At 35.6% G+C, this 18,112-nt stretch overlaps 3 protein-coding genes across 3 annotated transcripts; 2 read left to right on the plus strand and 1 right to left on the minus strand.

Moving 5' to 3' along the window:
- The first annotated feature begins 294 nt into the window (after nt 1–294).
- LOC106753395 (probable pectate lyase 5) lies at nt 295–3,263 on the plus strand. Its single transcript, XM_022778831.1, has 3 exons — nt 295–318; nt 1,327–2,064; nt 2,142–3,263. Exons 1-3 carry the CDS (start codon nt 302–304, stop codon nt 2,311–2,313), a joined length of 927 nt encoding a protein of 308 aa, XP_022634552.1. The 5' UTR covers nt 295–301; the 3' UTR covers nt 2,314–3,263.
- On the minus strand, nt 3,084–7,457 carry LOC106756040 (T-complex protein 1 subunit epsilon). The gene is made up of 9 exons (XM_014638278.2): nt 7,124–7,457; nt 6,728–7,046; nt 6,275–6,623; nt 5,810–5,942; nt 5,624–5,676; nt 5,324–5,426; nt 3,991–4,157; nt 3,635–3,748; nt 3,084–3,531 (listed from the first exon to the last, which is right to left on the minus strand). The coding sequence occupies exons 1-9, from the start codon at nt 7,320–7,322 to the stop codon at nt 3,361–3,363; spliced, it is 1,608 nt and encodes a 535-aa protein (XP_014493764.1). The 5' UTR covers nt 7,323–7,457; the 3' UTR covers nt 3,084–3,360.
- Nucleotides 7,458–9,875: 2,418 nt separating this feature from the next.
- Nucleotides 9,876–17,316, plus strand: LOC106756039 (oxysterol-binding protein-related protein 1D). The gene is made up of 8 exons (XM_014638276.2): nt 9,876–11,265; nt 12,079–12,435; nt 13,076–13,163; nt 13,506–13,972; nt 15,201–15,356; nt 15,686–15,994; nt 16,365–16,709; nt 16,969–17,316. The coding sequence occupies exons 1-8, from the start codon at nt 10,714–10,716 to the stop codon at nt 17,152–17,154; spliced, it is 2,460 nt and encodes an 819-aa protein (XP_014493762.1). The 5' UTR covers nt 9,876–10,713; the 3' UTR covers nt 17,155–17,316.
- The last annotated feature ends 796 nt before the right edge of the window (nt 17,317–18,112 follow it).

Below are 18,112 nucleotides of genomic sequence, written 5' to 3' on the forward strand. Positions count from 1 at the left end.
AAAAAAGGGCACGTCCAAATAGTAAAATGGTTCAGCAGAGGAATCTTACACAAAAGCAACATCTAACTTTTCTTGTACCATTATTATTATTATTATTCATCAAAATAAAATGAGAGAGTGAAAATGTGAAATAGATCAATGATCAATAAAAAACAAAAAAAACAAAATTGTACCTCATTGAAGGACCAATACAATATATACATGCAGCATAATTGATGGATGATAGACAAACAAACTGTCACATTTTGATGCTGTCAACTCCAAAGGGTACCTCTTAGCTGCTAATACAGACACATATTTCATGTCTCAAATTTCCGTGTAAGGGAATTTTTTTTTTCTTTTTTTATCATTAGTATAATTTTTTAATTGGAATAATGTTCTACAGACTCTATAACAGTGTGTAAATTGACCTTGGAATGAATAATCTATAAATCCCAGAAATTAAACAAAAGCTTTTATAGTTTAATCAGAAATTCATTATCCTTCTTTGTACTAATATATAAACTCAACTTTTCCATCACTTTTATATAGGAACTCATAACTGTACAAATTCTCACTTTATTAATGTTCCTCCTGTTCTTCTTCCCTCCATAGGAAGTTCAAGACATTATGGCATTTTCATTCACTTTTACATTCCACCTTTTGCTTCTTGTCCCATCTGTGGTTTATGTTTCTACTTCTCCTGTTCAAGATCCTGAATTAGTGGTCCAGGAAGTGGAAAAGTATGTTACCACCATACTTTGTTTGCAATATGTTACAGTCTTGAAAAAAAAAAATCAACACACATTTGCATTACCAAGTCCATTATTACCAGAAAACACATACATTTGGAGATAATGATCCTTGTTTTGAACTTTGACATTATATTGTTAAAAATAATAACTATTCATATTATGTTATTAAAAATTAAAATCTTGAATTTACATTTTTAGTTAAATTTGTGGTTCATGGTTCTACCATCTTCAATTTTAAAATTCAAATTTTATGTATTTAAACATCTTTCTGAAGTTTGGTTTTATTCTTATTGCTGGAGTATATATCTATTTGAAACATTTTTCTCTTCAATTGTATGTATTTTTCATCATGCATTTCCTTAAAAATAGTTTGTGATGAAGCATGAGACTCCAATAGCACAGGAGAATTTAGGGTTTTTAGTGTAATTGATGTAAGGGTTTTCCTTAAGTGATTTGTGTGAAATGTAAAAATGTGTGATGGTATGATTGCTTTTTTTCTCAAAGGTTAATTATAATTATAGATGTGCATGCATGTAGTGTAGTTTGGTGTTTAAGCATGAGACTGAAGAAGGAGTATGGGTTTTTACTGTAGGAGCATTAATGGGTCAAGGAGAAAGTTGGGGTACCTTTCTTGTGGTACGGGGAACCCCATTGATGATTGTTGGAGGTGCGACCCCAACTGGGAAAGGAATCGTAAGCGTTTAGCTAGTTGTGGTATTGGGTTCGGCAAGAATGCCATTGGTGGAAGAGATGGGAAACTATACGTGGTGACTGACCCCAGTGATAACCCTATGAACCCTAAACCAGGTACGTTGAGACATGGTGTTATCCAAGAAGAGCCTTTGTGGATCATTTTCAAGCGTGACATGGTGATCAAGCTACACATGGATCTCCTTGTTAATTCTTACAAAACCATTGACGGAAGAGGAGCAACTATCCACATTGCTGGAGGGCCTTGCATTAAAGTGCACAACAAGAGGAATATCATAATTCATGGCATACACATTCATCATTGCAAACGAGGTCGGAGTGGATATGTCACTGATTTTCCTAACCATCGCACTTGGAGTGCAAGATCGGACGGTGATGGGATCACAATCTCTGGTGGGAATCATGTTTGGGTGGACCATTGCTCCTTGTCAAACTGTTTTGATGGCCTTATTGATGTTGTTCATGGTTCAACGGCCATCACCATTTCCAACAATTACATGACACACCATAACAAGGTCATGCTCTTGGGCCACAGTGATTCCTATAAAGATGACAAGAATATGCAAGTCACCATAGCCTTCAACCATTTTGGAGAAGGGCTAGGAGGAAGAATGCCTAGGTAAGTTTGAGTAATACTATATAGGTAAGCCCTGTGTATAGTTTGTGTTATATTATTTTCAACTGGTATATATGCAGATGCAGGTTTGGATACTTTCATGTCGTGAACAACGATTACATACATTGGCAGCATTACGCAATAGGTGGAAGTTCATCCCCAACTATTTTCAGCCAAGGCAATAGATTTCTTGCTCCGAATGATGAAGACCATAAAGAGGTGAGAGTTGCATTTTGCGAAGTTCTTCCATGATGGTAATTTTAATAAACTGAAAAAGACATTGGGTGGTTTCAGGTGACCAAACATTTTAAATCGTCAGAAGGAGAGTGGAAGAAATGGAATTGGAGGTCTGAAGGAGATCTAATGTTGAATGGCGCCTTCTTCACACCGTCTGGGGCAGGAGCAACAGCTAGATATGATAGAGCGTCAAGCATGGCAGCAAGACCACCTCTACTTGTGCCTTCGATGACGGCAGGGGCTGGTGCACTTAGATGCAAAAATGGCTACCTGTGCGGGCACTAGCAAACCAACAAATTCAAAATATGCAACAATTTCCATTTTTCCAGTGAGTGTTGTAAGATGTTACATTCATTCCTATGAAGGGGCAATGTAAGATGGAACCGTGTCGTGGGTGAAGTAATATAACATAATAGAGTATTAGAGATAAATTGCTATCTAAGTTAATGAATCTGCAATAGACTGATTCCTGTTTGCATGCTTCACATGCTTTTAGTACGCTACTGTTGCACTACTACGCTAACAGAATTAAATTGCTCCAGACAAGAATGCATATCAGATCCACACTGCCAACTCCAGCCTAAGAATGAACAAATATTGGATTGCAAACAGTTAAACCAAGATGCGATAAATTTATCAGTTTCAAACTTCTTATTGGTCGTTCGAGTTCCAATTAATTTTGTCAAATAAAATTGCACTACCACAATAAAATCTGGGACTTTAATGCTCTAACACTTTCGCCCAGACTACATTCACTCAAAGAACCAATCATTTGGGGCCCAAAATAAGACTTAGATAACAAAATTTTACTCGGCCTACAAACAAAGGTTAAAATGTCTAAACAAAAACAACTAATCCATAATGTTTTAAAAATCAAAAGATAACAATTGCATTAAAAAAAAAAACAAAAACAAAAATAGCCGCCCAAGTCCGATACAAACCGGGCCAAAATCTTACATTTCAAGTAAACATACGGACTGTGACTACAATCAGACCGATCAAACAAAATACTATAAGCAAGATTCAGAATCTTGATGTAGAACGTGACTGACTTTAAAAATATCAGTACTCAGATGGGGAAATGACATCATCAATTTTCAATATCATCTTGACAACTTGAGTAGCGAGTAAGATCTGTTGCTGCTTTCCGATCAAAGTTTCGAAGACATCTTGCTCACGCATGTCATTAGTGCCAACATCATTACAATCAATGCCAAAGTGAGGATTATTATCCTGAAGGCAGAATCAAGGTCAGCGCCACGGTACACATAAAAGTATATCGATACCAGGTACAGATGTTTAACATACTCAAAAACAATCATCATCAATCCATTACCTTTATTTGCTGAGACTTAACAGCAGATAATGTTTCAATTGGTTGAAGGCCACTATTTTCAGCGAGGGCCATTGGGATGGCTTCCAAGGCATCCCCAAATGCTCTAATAGCATACTGCATGGAAAGAAAATACTCCATTACTGGGGAATACCAAAAAATTTGTTTAAGTAATAACATCATATATGATGCATTGACAACAACTCAGCATCCCCAGTAAACACGATCAGCGATAACAAAATTATTTTTAATAGCTTCTTTAAACAGGTCTGATAATTCGATTCACTGGAAATATAAAAACTAATTATTCTGGCAAATAACAAAAAGTAAACCCAAAATTTGTTTAACTATATCCATACCTGTTCAACTCCAGGGTATCTATCAGCAGCAGCCTCGACAGCTATAGAGCACGAAATCTCAGCAGAACCACCACCATATACAATAGAATTGTTACGGATAAGATTCCTAGCCACGCACAAGGCATCATGAAGACTGCGCTTTGTCTCCTCTATGATCATTTTGTTACCTACTCAGACGAAGATAAATGATTTCACTTTGACAAGCTTGAATAGACAATTATCATTCTTCAAATAACTACTTTAGAAAGCTCCATAGAAATTTCATGACTTAATAGTTGCAAAGAAATAGAGGTAATATTCAAGGCTAAGTTTTGGATTGATGAAAGGTGAAATGGAGAGTATGGAATGTAACAGACTTAAGATTCGTTATTGAGATTGAAAATGAAGGGATGAGAAATGTAAGCAACAGTTTCTTACCCTCCAAATAGGAGAGTATAAAAGGGATGGAGCCCCAGTTTGCTTTCTTATTTTAATTATACTATTGTATTCACATTGAACAAGAGTAATCTCCCATACCATCTGCAGCAACTCCACATCTATTCTCACACTTGGTCAGTCACCTCCGTTCTCACAACAGATACCCTTCCTCCTTGCCCCTCTAATGCATTATGTCACATGGTTCACATACCAACCACTTTAGCAAACAATTGTACACTTTTACACAAGTTTTGGCATGTCTGAGAAATGTTAGTTAAGCGTTTGATGAAATTCTGATGGAACATTGTCACTTATACCGCAGTTGTTCTTGAGTATAAGAGAGGGACATTTACACTGCTGTGGGGTTGTTGTCCTAAAGGGCCCAATTTATTTTATATAAAATATATCAGCTCAGCATTTTATCAATATAGCAAACCAGTCACAAATGAAACAAATAAATAAGAGACAACTATTTAAAAGTGACATGTTAAAAAGGAAACATAGTGAAAAGTAGACAGATAAATATAACGAATGAAGATTAAAAATAATATTTTCGTATTTCAAAATAAGAAATATGGTAATAAAAATAATTATTGATTATGTTTGTTCGGTGTCCAAATAAAGTAATGAAAATTATGTTGCAGTCTCTCAGTAACGTGTCGAACCAATGGAATGGGTATTTTATTCTAACATATACATTTATATTTTATACCACTCCATTCCATTTTAATCCACTCCACCTATCCCCTCCATCAATATAAACATAGTCTAAAAGTTCAAACTCACTCCCCAGAACAATAAAGAAATAAATACAATACTGAACACGCTACAGTTAGAAAAATTAACTTTCTCCCAAAGGCTAATTATATAAAGTTCAAAGAAAACCGTTGAAGGAATCAAAACAGGATGGCTTTACCTCCACGGATAAATATTGTTACAGCCCTTGAGTTTGCACAGTGTTCAATGTACAGCATTCGGTCTTTTGTCGTACCAAAAGACTTTTCACGAACCATGCCGGCCTTAAAAAAATTAAACAAATTAATGTAGCTCAGTGTGTTGTCAAATGGACAAGCATTGCATGTAGTTACCACAGCTAGATGTTCTAACTTACTAACTTCCACCATTGCATGTAGTTTCAAAATGTTAAAAACTGGAAAAAAAAAAAAAGTTGCAGATCTTGCAAACCCCTTAAAAGAAGTAAAGTGCAAGATTCTACCTTTCCCAACTTTTCTGTTGATAACTCCTGGAACCTAGGAACAATTCTTCCACCTATATTCCCAAATGGAACATTGCTTAGGTCAAAAAGCAAATAACAGAAGAATATCTACAAACCCATAAGATAAAAAGTTGTGCAAAGAACCTACAAACTTCCCAGGCATACATAGTTTAAATTAAAACATACCAGTTGCTATAGCTATCAATTCCAACTCTACACCACCAACCCATCTGACAGCTGGCAAGTTCCTGTGCATTAAGAGATGATTTGCTTCATCATCAAAACCCCATTGGCAAATTACAAGGGTTGCACCCACATCCTGCAAACCAATATGTCAGTTTCAATATGGAGCACAATCTCATTTCAACAAGGCTAATTCGAGTTTAAATCCCAAAGACTTGCACACGGAATGGATTCTCTCCAGTCACATTTTCACTAGATTAGATCCTAACCCTTCAAAATAGTTTATAAATACAAAACATGTTTTTAGTACAAAATGATAGTTTAATAAAAAGAACAGTGGAGACAAACACACATGACCTTCTTGAGTGTTTACCCATATGAGAGGATCCATTCCCCTAACCCCACCAGGTTAAACAAGGAAACATGGCACTTCAATTAGAAGGTTAAAAAAAAGGAGAGAAATCCCACCTTGCATTTTTGAACCATGTCATCAAAATACTTCTGTTCCTGCAACCTCAACGTCTGGAACTTCTCCACTGTATCAATATCAACCTTATGCTTAGTCTTTGGCTTGGGAGGCTCGAAGGGGCAGGTCAGGATAGCAATTTTAGCATCCTCGATTTGCTTAGGCATTTGAGGATGGCTCATATCCTTATCAACAACTATGCCATAGATCAACTCAGTGTCCTCCAATTTACCCCCAACTTTCCCTTCCACCTTAATCAGATCCAGATTAACATCCTTCCTCTCCAGATCAGCAACAGCAAGAACAGCCTTAACAGCGATCTCAGCCAAGCTGCGCTTGCACCGATTAACACTACAACATTTAAACAAACAACAAACCCATTACAATAAGAAGGTAAGCAATGCACGTAAAGACAGGGCAATCAATAACCAATTAGAGTAAAACATTTCAGTTACATCTTAGAGGAGAGTGTGGTCATGCAGGTTTGAATGAGAGGCTCCAAATTGGACTCCCCGAACTCGAACTTGTTGGCCACGCGCTCAAGATGCTCAACCGCGATTCTAGACGCCGTTTCGTAACCCTCGGCGATCCTGATGGGGTGAATTCCCCGCTCCAGGAGGCGCTCAGCCTTCTCGAGAAGCGCGCCGGCCATGACGACGACGCCGGTGGTGCCATCGCCAATTTCGTAGTCCTGGCTCCTCGAAAGCTCCACCATGAGCTTCGCGATTTGGTTGTCCACGTCCATCTGCTCGAGGATGGTGGCGCCGTCGTTGGCTGCAAGACCAAAAAGAGTTAGTGCGGGAAATGGCGCACCTTTTGGTGGCAGTTGCGAGGAAGTTTGTAGAACTTACTGATGGTGACGTCTCCGTCGGGGCTCTGGAGCATCTTGTCCATGCCTTTAGGACCAAGGGAGGTGCGGAGGATCCGCGCGACGGCTTTGCCGGCGGAAATGTTCGATTTTTGAGCATCCAAACCTCGGAGTCTGCTCTTCTGCTCCTGTTCCTTCAGTATTATGAACGGCCTTCCGAACTCGTCGAAAGCCAACGCCATTTCGATCGATCGATCTCTTCTTCTCTCTTGCACAGAACAACAATCGCAAAGATGAAGAGGAAGAAAGAGCAAAAACACTCTTAAGCCCTAACCCGAACCTTCTATTATGCTACTTCCTTCCCACCTTTTTCTGATATTTCAATTACTGAATCACAACCCGATTCGTACAAAGGCCTTCCCCTTAGAATTTCTGTAAGCTGGACTGGGCTGGGCAATGAAGTCCAAGCCCATTTCTCAATTTATCCATTATGCTTCATAAATGTTGGGTTTGAATCTTGTTTTTTACTTGAATCTCTGATGTATTCTTTCTAAGAGTTAAATTCATTGAAAATTATAAATTAAAAAAAAATATATTATTCAAAATAATTACAGATATTTTCATTTTTACTTATTAAAAGTTTTCTTTTTATTTTATTTCATGTATTTCAATTTTAAAAAGTAATCAATACAATTAAAGACAAAAGCATTAGTAGACTAGGGTAAATATAAATAAATAAAACTAACAGTTGAAAATAAAAAGTATTAAAAAACTTATATTTTCAAATTTTATTTTAATTCATTTCATGTATTTTTTTAATTCAAAGACAAGGAAGATTTATGCATCATGGGGCGGTTACGGTAGTGTTTACACAAGGAAAATTATACTTTCACACCAACTATTATTTTTCATAATAAAATATTATATTGACCTAATAAAAAAATATAAATAAAATAATAATTTATGAAAAGTGTTAGTTGAACGTAATGTAAGAGAAAAAATAAGTGTCAAAAGTATCAGCACCTTTCAAACAAAGAACAACACTATTTTCACTAGCAAAAATACTATTTTTACTAGCAAAAAATCATATTTTATGATGTACAAAAACAAATTATGACGTACATAGTTTTCTACGTTATGATAGGTCTACATATTCTATGACGTAGCAAAATTTACGTTATCTGAACATATTATGACACTGTTTTTAAAAGAAACAACTCTAATGAATGTGAACAAAATTTACGTTATCTGAACCTATTATGACATTGATTCTGTTTTATTCAATGGAACTAAAATTATTACATATTCAATTTTGTTTGAATTTTAAAATGAGTAACATAAAATCTAACTGGATAGCAAATATAAACAATACGTTCAATTTTGTATTTATTCAATAAAAAATAAATTATTAATAATTTGAACGTAATTTGCTTGTTAGTTTAAGAGAAAACAAGTTTATAAATCAATAAATGACAATAATACTATTTTATTTTTGAATGACGATAAAAACTTAAAAAAAAAAATAGTGCAATATCGTTGTTTAGTGGATAGTAATCTTAGTATTCAAAGAAGATTCTTTCAAAATCTTCTTTTTCAATTTTTAAATCCCTTATCTTACCAAGTTCAATATTAATGAGATTCATCAATATTTATTTGTTTCGATGTAACAATAAAATTACTAGAAAGATTAATATATCTAGAATAAAGAATAATATATACGAAGCTATTCGGCCACCCTCCACATATTTGATAGCTTCTCCTAGAAAAAAACTTGTAATACCTATTCCATTCGTAATTCCATCAATTCTTTTTTAAAGAATTGAATTTCACTAATCTTCTTATATTAACGTTTGGTTTAATCATGGATATTATTGTGAACATATAAAACATTCATATATGATCAAAATTATTTATTATACATTGCGATTATTAATTATTTTTATTGATTTTATGATGCTTATTTTGATTTAAATATATCACATAATCCTTATCCAAATGAAATTATCTTTTTATAAAAATAGAATAATTAAAATCCAATTAATGTTTGTATCTTCACAAATACAAATACTAGTTTTTGTTAGATTTGAGTTTAGAGGTACTTAAAAGCAGAGTCGTCGACACAGTATTTTTACAAACATATTCCAAATACTATATTAAAATAAGTAGATTTGATAAGAGTACATTTAAATTTTATTTAGAATGCTAAAATAAGCTTTAAGTTTTAATTCTACAACGAGTCAATTTTTTTCATCTTCAAGTACGTCGAACGTAACTAATTAAGAGTAGAAATATTTTGGAACAGCTACTCGATTACTTTAAGATAAAGAACTACATCATCGCGAGAATGTTCTAGAAGAAAAAGACAATATACATGTATATTTTTTTTTAATGTTTTAAAGACAACATTTAATGGAGAGAAAGAAAACAACATATTTTTGTCTTTATTTTGTTCTCTTTAGTCTTACTTTACCAAGGAGAAGCGAGATGTATGTGATATTTTAATTTTATAATGCAGCATAAACATAAACATATCCTAAGTCATTCGATTCCTTTTATGAAACGTTGTGGAAGTATTAGTTTAAGGTTTATGATAAAAATTGGGAAGGTTGAAATACATTATGTCCCTAAAAAAATGGTATAGATGAATGAAATTAAAGCGACCATGTTTGGACGTGAAAAGAAAGTGATTAATTTATGGGATCTTTGTTGTTGGGTCAACGCTAAAAGAGAAGAAAAGGAAGAAGGTAAAAGAAGGTGGATATTGCCCATTGAGCAAAGCCAAACACTGTCCTAGTAACTAAGACTGTAACAGTATAGAGCATTGTAGCATAATAGCATGAGGATGAGCAAAAGTTGCACTTAAAAATTGACCAATATATGGAACCCGTGGTTCAACAATCGCTTTCAGGGAAGGGATCTTACCCGGACACCCTCGTTGCCATCGCTGTCGCTGAGAGACATGGAAGTGCAAAAACGTCATTTCACGTTTGCTCCTTCTCATCATGGCCATGGGCCTGGCCCAAAGAAAAAAAAGGCGTTTTCCCCTCACCCAACGGACACGGCCTCCCCCACTGAGCTCGTATGCGCACAAGTGCGCACGTTAGCTGTCTCTTCTTCTGAGCTTGTTGATTTGTGGGAAAATTGAATTTCATTTGGTTTTAGGATGCATTTATGAGAGAGGTTAGCTTAAGGGGTGGCTGTGAATGGGGAATGGTGGGATGTACTAGTGACTGAGCAGTGCCTTAAATGGATGTGTGTGAGCAGTGGTTCAGCTCTTTATAGCCTGCCACAAACCCAACAGCAACAACTGTACCTCACTCACTCCCTTTCTATCTATATCAACTCATCACACACACTGTACTCTACACTACGCACTTTCTTTAAACTAAAACTATAACCAAACAATCATAACAAACTCAGCCTTTGAGCATCTTCACTTTCGGATCGCCTACTCCGCGTTTCGATCTCAGTCAGAATCGAAATCGTTAGCGAAGCGTGCTGCGATTGCGATTGCGATTGCGAGTGTGAGTGAGTTTTACTTCTCTCTCTCTCTCTCTCTCTCTCTCGATCATGTGTTGTTGTTGTTGTGGTTGTGAGTTTTCGGGGTGTTGATTGGTTTGATTGAGAGAGAAGATGAATCCTCTGTGCTGCATTGCACCGGTTTCGATCGATCGGGACAGGGCGAACCCTGTGGTGGCGAAATCGCCGAGTCAGTGTCAGCTAGGGCTCGATGCGGCTGTCAGGACGGTGAACTACGCGTCCAAATCGAGCTTCTCCACGCTGGATTCCTCAGTAGGTTCGGATTCTGTCAAGGCATCCGCTGCTGCGGATCTCGAGGAGGAGGAGGAGCCGCGCGATTCCAAGGCTTTTGGAGGCGGGAATGGAGGCGGCGTCGCCGGGAGTGTCGCCGGGATCCTGTACAAGTGGGTGAATTACGGGAAGGGGTGGAGATCGAGGTGGTTCGTGCTGGAAGATGGCGTGCTTTCTTATTACAAGATTCACGGGCCGGACAAGATCTTGATGAGTCCGGCGAGGGATAGGAGCGTGAGGGTGATCGGAGAAGAGTCATCGAAGTTCGTGAAGAAAGCGAATTGGAATCTGAATCGAGCGCCTTCTGGAGGGGCAGGGGGAGGGAACAGTAACAACGGGAAGCAATGCAAACCGTTCGGTGAGATACATTTGAAGGTTTGTTCTTATGATATTATCAGATGCCGACAAAGTTTATATGTTTGTGTGTGTATTATTTTTTGACACACTTACTTACAATAAGCGTAGCTAAGCTCCATCATTAATGCACTCTTTTTCTCATTTTTTTTTTGTTCCCAATCTCTTCTTGCAATAAAATATTGAAGTGCCTTTTTTAACTTTATGATTTTCCTGCTGTTTTGTGTATCTTTATCATGCAAATTTGTTTATTGTTGTGTTGTTTGAAATTGTATTTTAACGAGCCCCTTTGTTTGAACTTTATCAAGTTAGATCACTGTTTTAGTTCTGTATGTGTTCGAAGCGAAGTTTTACGAGTTTGTCGATGCTGTTTGGTCAAATTTGCTCATAAGTATGTGAGAGTGGCGGGTAAAGGGTTATCCGTTACTACCGTATTGTATGAAACGTCTGTAACTGACGCTTGCACTTTTCTTTTTGCATTTCCGTGTATACATGCATCCACTCTGAAATATTTTGAAAACATGTATTCTGGTGTATTTTATTTTTTGACCAAAATCGAGTAGTGTTGAATTCGTAATATTGATCCATGAATCCTTACTTTTTCGGCATATCACTGACATTTGTGTTGAGTAATTGACTACTGGTTAAATGTGCCTGGGTCTGCAATTACAATGTCTTTAACTAGCTGCTACTGAATTGATATCTGTAGAAGTAGTATTACGATGTTTTGATTCTTTGATGTATAGGTTTTGAAATCTAATTACTTATATAAGCTTTTCTTGCTTGTCTTTTTGTGTGAATGCTAAAGTCTGAATATAAATGTCTTGCTCACAGGTTTCTTCAGTTCGTTCCAGCAAGTCTGACGAAAAGCGGCTTTCCATATTTACTGGGACAAAAACTCTCCACTTGCGGTGTGTATCTAGAGAAGACAGAGCCATGTGGATTGAGGCCTTGCAGTCAGCAAAAGATCTTTTTCCCAGAACTCTAACAAGTAGTGATCTTGCAACTTCAGAAGATATTGTGGTTTCCACAGAGAAGCTGCGATCACGATTGTCACAGGAAGGCATAAGTGAAGCAATCATTAATGACTGCGAGTCGATTATGCTTTCCGAAGTATCGTATCTCCAAAGCAAGTTGAAGTATCTTCAGCAGAAACATGTTATGCTGCTGGACACCTTAAAACAACTGGAGGTATCTGTCTATGCTTTTGAATCACATCCTTTTGCTAATAAGCTGCAGTTTTATTATAGGTGGTTATGAATACTAAAATGATTGCACGGCAGTGACAGTGAAGCAGTTTTAAAGATTTCCTAGCTCTGGCTTAAGATTTTAAATATGATTGTAAGAATTAATAACCTAATGATGGAAGCATTGGGTGTTTAAATTTACATGGATTACCTTTCTTTAGGTAATTAAAAGTGTACATAGTGATTTTAAGAGGAGTTTTAACATTTTTATTCCATATAAAGCATTTTGCAGGATTAGGATATATTCTTTGAACCCCTCTTAGTAATTCGGTGTAATGTTTTGTCAATGATGTAGTCACACCTCACCTGGATTACTCAATTTTTTCTTGCCCCTAGGTCTGCCACTGTTTTCCACTTACCATGAGAAAAAGTAGTGTTACTTTTTATAATAATACGAACTGGAAGACTTGATTTCTCAAGCAATCTGTCTCTTCAACTTGCACACTGTTGGTGTTTCTTTGAATTGGTCATGGAATTTATTTAATTCACGTTGCATCCGCTCTTATGTTTTCTGTCAGTGCTATATTAAATTATGAAATTCTTACTAGTTGAGTTTGATTTTTCTATAAAAATAATTCATGCAGACAGAGAAAATAGAGTTGGAAACTACTGTAGTTGATGAAACAAAGGAACGGGAATCATACTGTGGACAAGGAAATAGAAGGTTTAGTGGTGAGTATTAATATCCACTGTCAAGTATTCTGCCTTGAACTACCATTCAAATTTGTATTTACAAATCAATATGAATTCCATTTATGATTAGTCTTTTTGTTCTGATCATATATTTGAATTTATATCCAGATACTTAAACAATTACGCAATTCTGAGATTTGAAAAACTATCGATGGTCTAAAACATTCTTACAACATTATTTGTGGTAGTTGAATCTCATATGAATGAAGCATTAGGATGTTAATAAAGTATCTGTATCTTGTTTAACAAACTGATTCTTTTGGTTATGAAGTTTCCGTGTTAGTTGCAGCCCACTTACTCCTTGTCTCTTTCATGTCTCAGATTTTTATTCTGTGATGTCGGAGGGTAGTGCTACTGACTCGGTGGCTGATAATGAAAGTCAAGATGGAGCAGATGTTGAAACAGATGATGATGATAGAACATATTTTGACACAAATGAGTTTTTGTACTCTGATGCCCTAAGAAGTGCATCCTATCGAAGTAGGGAAGGTATGACCAATGGAAGTATATATGATAGAGATTATATTTGCTATGATGGTGTGCATGGGTTCGAGGAGATCAAAGATGTAAGGTATCCATATGTCAAAAGAAGAGATAACTTACCAGAGCCAAAAGAAAAAGAGAAGCCTGTTGGCTTGTGGTCAATTATTAAAGACAATATTGGGAAGGATCTTTCAGGAGTTTGTCTCCCTGTTTATTTTAATGAACCACTATCGTCATTGCAAAAGTGTTTTGAAGACCTAGAGTATTCATACCTGGTTGATAGAGCATTGGAATGGGGAAAGCAGGTCAGGTCCTCAGCTGTGCTTACTTTTGTCACAAAGCAGTTTTAAACGCATGATCTCCTAGATTCATTTTATCAAGGTAGATAATATGCTTGGTTAAATTTAAGAAAATTGCTGCTTATAAAGATTTCAACATTTCAGTAGCTTGATAGTCTGCGCTTGATCAAGGCTGAACAATTCCCTTTTGTCCTGCATTCTTTTACTGCCCATAAAACTCCAGTTTTTAGAAGATGAATAAATGTTGGTCAATATAGATTCAAAATTGTTGATCAAGGTAGTCCGCACTTGATCAAAGTTAGATGGTATGCTTGGTTAAATTTAAGAAAATTGCTGCTTATGAAGATTTCAATATTTTCAGTAGCTTTGATAGTCTGTGCTTGATCAATAGTGAACGATGCTTCTTTGTTCTGTATTTTTTTTTCATTGCCCCTAAAGCGTGGAGTTTTTTTTTTTTCTTTTTTAAGATAAGTAAATGTATTTCAGTGTAGATTCAAAATTGTTCTTACTGATCCAGCCAAAACATTAGGGTTAATTGGTTTGGTTTAGGATTTCTTGGGTAAATTAAGGATGTAAATTTGTTAATTTTTGGTTATTGTGGATAGGTAATGGCAGGAGTGGTCTGAGGGTTAGCTACTTGGCCATGGCCAGTGCCTTCCAAATTATGATATTTGGCTTGACGGGGTTTATGGACATAAAATTTAACTGAAATTAATGATATAATTCGCTGTTTTGAATGTTAATATAAGGGTTTTTTTTTTTTGAATAGCTCACTTGGCTTGAAAGAAGCCAAGTATAGTTTTGTTGCATTGTGTTGGGTAATAAATTATCCCTGGAGAGTGCATTGATTGAAACTGCTACTGAGCCTAAAAGAACTTCGTTTTTAAAAAAGAAAAAACAATTTCTGCAATTTGATACATATGGCTTGAATGAGGATCTTATAGCTAACTTGAAATTGAAACCATGCTCTTCGCTGATATTTGAGGCTTGTGTGGATAGTTACTCTTAGGTTTTGATACTGCTAAATATCACACAAGTTCTGTATTAGCAATATGTGCTTTGCCTCCGTTAGTTTAATGTGAAAAGTAGTATTATTCAACTATCCAAGGTAACTATCGTGGAACAAAGTTGGGAAACGAACCAAATCTTCAGCTTCAGAACTAAGTGCATATTATATATATTTATAGTTTATTGGATTTGCATTGTTTGAAAAATTATGTTTTGCATTGTGCAGGGGAATGATCTGATGAGAATTCTAAATATTGCAGCTTTTGCTGTATCCAGCTATGCATCAACTGAAGGTCGACAATGTAAACCTTTTAATCCTTTACTTGGGGAGACTTACGAAGCGGACTATCCAGATAAAGGACTTAGGTTTTTTTCTGAAAAGGTAACTGAAATTTCTCTTTAACTTTTCAGTCAAGGTTTATAAGAACGTGTCGAATTACCCTTTTCTTTGATGTTGCCTTTTGTCATTTAATCTGAAAACTTCATGATAGTCTTTTGTCCATTTAGTCTGAAAAGTGAGTGGCTTGTGTCTAAGGTTTAGTTGTGCTCTTGGCCAATTGCACATCTGTGATACTTCAGAGACCCTGTTGGAGCAATTGAAATTTTGGGGACTTAAATTGCACAATTATGATAGCTCAGGGACCAAAAGTACATTTAAGTCTCGTCTCTATCTTGTGTCTGCTAATTTTCATCTAACGGTTGCTGCTCCAGGTTAGTCATCATCCAATGATTGTTGCTTGTCATTGTGAGGGAAGGGGGTGGAAGTTTTGGGCAGATTCTAATTTGAAAGGAAAATTCTGGGGGCGTTCAATCCAGTTAGATCCTGTGGGTGTCCTGACTCTACAATTTGAGGATGGTGAAACATTTCAGTGGAGCAAGGTCACCACTTCCATATACAATATCATATTAGGTAAAATTTATTGTGACCACTACGGTACCATGCACATCAGGGGCAGTGGCAACTATTCTTGCAAACTGAAATTCAAGGAGCAATCTATTATAGACCGAAATCCACATCAGGTAGGATTATGAATGCTCAGACATAGGGACTTCGAGCAATATTTGTTTAACATTTGATAGATAAAATTATAAACTTTATTCTTTTCAAATATATTATGTTTAACTTTTCTTTTTATTTTGAAAAACACATTTTTCTTTATCCCTTTTACCTCACCTTATTGTTCGAACAAATAAACCATCAAAATTCTATTTCTACTTTGTAATTAAGTGGAAAAAGTATAAAACTACAATGTCAGTTATCATCCAAAAGTACGTTTTTAAATTATTCTGTGTTTTTTAAACTTGACAATCCAGATGAGTGTAGTTTAGATGTACCGATCTGCTTTTTGTGTTCTGAGTTGTATAATTTTTAGTCGTATATATATTACAGGTCCATGGATTTGTTCAAGACAACAGAACGGGAGAGAAGGTAGCAATGTTAATTGGGAAGTGGGATGAAGCAATGTACTATGTACTAGGGGATCCAACTACTAAGCCAAAAGGTTATGATCCGATGACAGAAGCTGCGATATTGTGGGAAAGGGACAGCTCTGTATCCAAGACAAGATACAACCTCTCTCCTTTTGCAATTTCCTTGAATGAAATATTACCTGGTTTATTAGACAAGTTGCCCCCGACTGACTCAAGGTTGAGACCAGATCAAAGACATTTAGAAAATGGAGAATATGAGTTGGCAAATGCAGAGAAACTGAGACTTGAGCAGTTGCAGAGACAGGTAAATCACCCACAAAATCTTGACTTTTGATCCATATATTGGCTACACTAGTTTTATCCTAGTTTCATTCCTGATCAGTCTGGCCCGTTTTCTGTCCCTACATAACAGCCTTGTAGTAATTATTGTCTCCCCCTCAAAAATAATATGTAGTAGCAATTTGTTAGAATTATTGAGTAGCCTAAGAATGATGGTATTTTGTAGACCAAGATTTAGTTTATTGAAAATTGTTGTAACTAGTGGTTGATTGATGATAATTCAGGCAAGAAAGATGCAAGAAAGAGGATGGCAGCCGAGATGGTTTAAGAAGGATGATGATGGTTGCTACCGATATATTGGTGGGTATTGGGAAACAAGAGAAAAAAATAATTGGGATGGAATCCCTGATATATTTGGACAGAGTTGTGATTTACCTTCATGTTCCACGGAAGAGACTGTATCCTACTGAATACATTGCCCTTAAAAATCTCTTCTTTTGTTAAATGTGAATTTGCTTGTAGGTTGTAAGTTATATAAACATCCTCTGAAAAAGTGTTAATTCTTTTTCTGCCTTCTCATCAACTAGTTTATGTTGATATGCTTACTTGAAAACAAATCTTTTTCATCATCATCTACTCCTTCAGACAATCTTCATTTCACCTGGGATTCCATTGCAAAATTGCTATCTATATCTTTTACATCATTAATTAAACCAATGTAAGTTTTCAAATTATTAAATACTTTCGTACACTTAATTTTGAATGAGTGATAAGTTTATAGGACCTATGATGATTATAATAAGAATAACGTCCCAAGATTTTAAATTAAGTTATTGATTTTACAATAATTGCATTCAAATTCACGTTCCTAATTGTTAATTCAAACAGAAAATCCGATTTTATGGTGATTTATAACAGGTTGGTCACTCTAAAATCTAATAGAATTACCCCGTTCTTCTATTGATAAATAACATTAATGAACTGAGAAAAATGAAAATTCTAATAAAAAATTAAGCAGCAACCATAGTCTACTGCTATTAGTTTTTCAAAGAGGAAAAAAAATCGAATGAAATGGGCATGATGCAAAGAGTTCTATAATGTGTGATGTTATCAAATTTCGAAATTTTATTAAGATATCATGAAATTTTAAAATTCAATTAAGAAAATTATTGAATTTCAAAATTCAATTAAAAATATCATCAGATTTTGAAATAAAATCATTAAATTTCAAATTTTGATTAAAAAAATCACCAAATTTTAAAATCTAGGTAAGTTTCGAATTTTGAAAATTTTGGTGACTCTTTTAAAGTTGTAGGGAGAAACCCCTAAGAAAATGAGAAAGCTGAGAAGAGAGTAAATGATAAGGCCCAACAAAAACAGAAAAAATGAGAAGGGTCAACAAAAATGTAAAACGTATGGGATCCAATC

Source organism: Vigna radiata, chromosome 2 (genome assembly GCF_000741045.1).
Source record: "Vigna radiata var. radiata cultivar VC1973A chromosome 2, Vradiata_ver6, whole genome shotgun sequence".
Taxonomy (NCBI): Eukaryota; Viridiplantae; Streptophyta; class Magnoliopsida; order Fabales; family Fabaceae; genus Vigna; species Vigna radiata.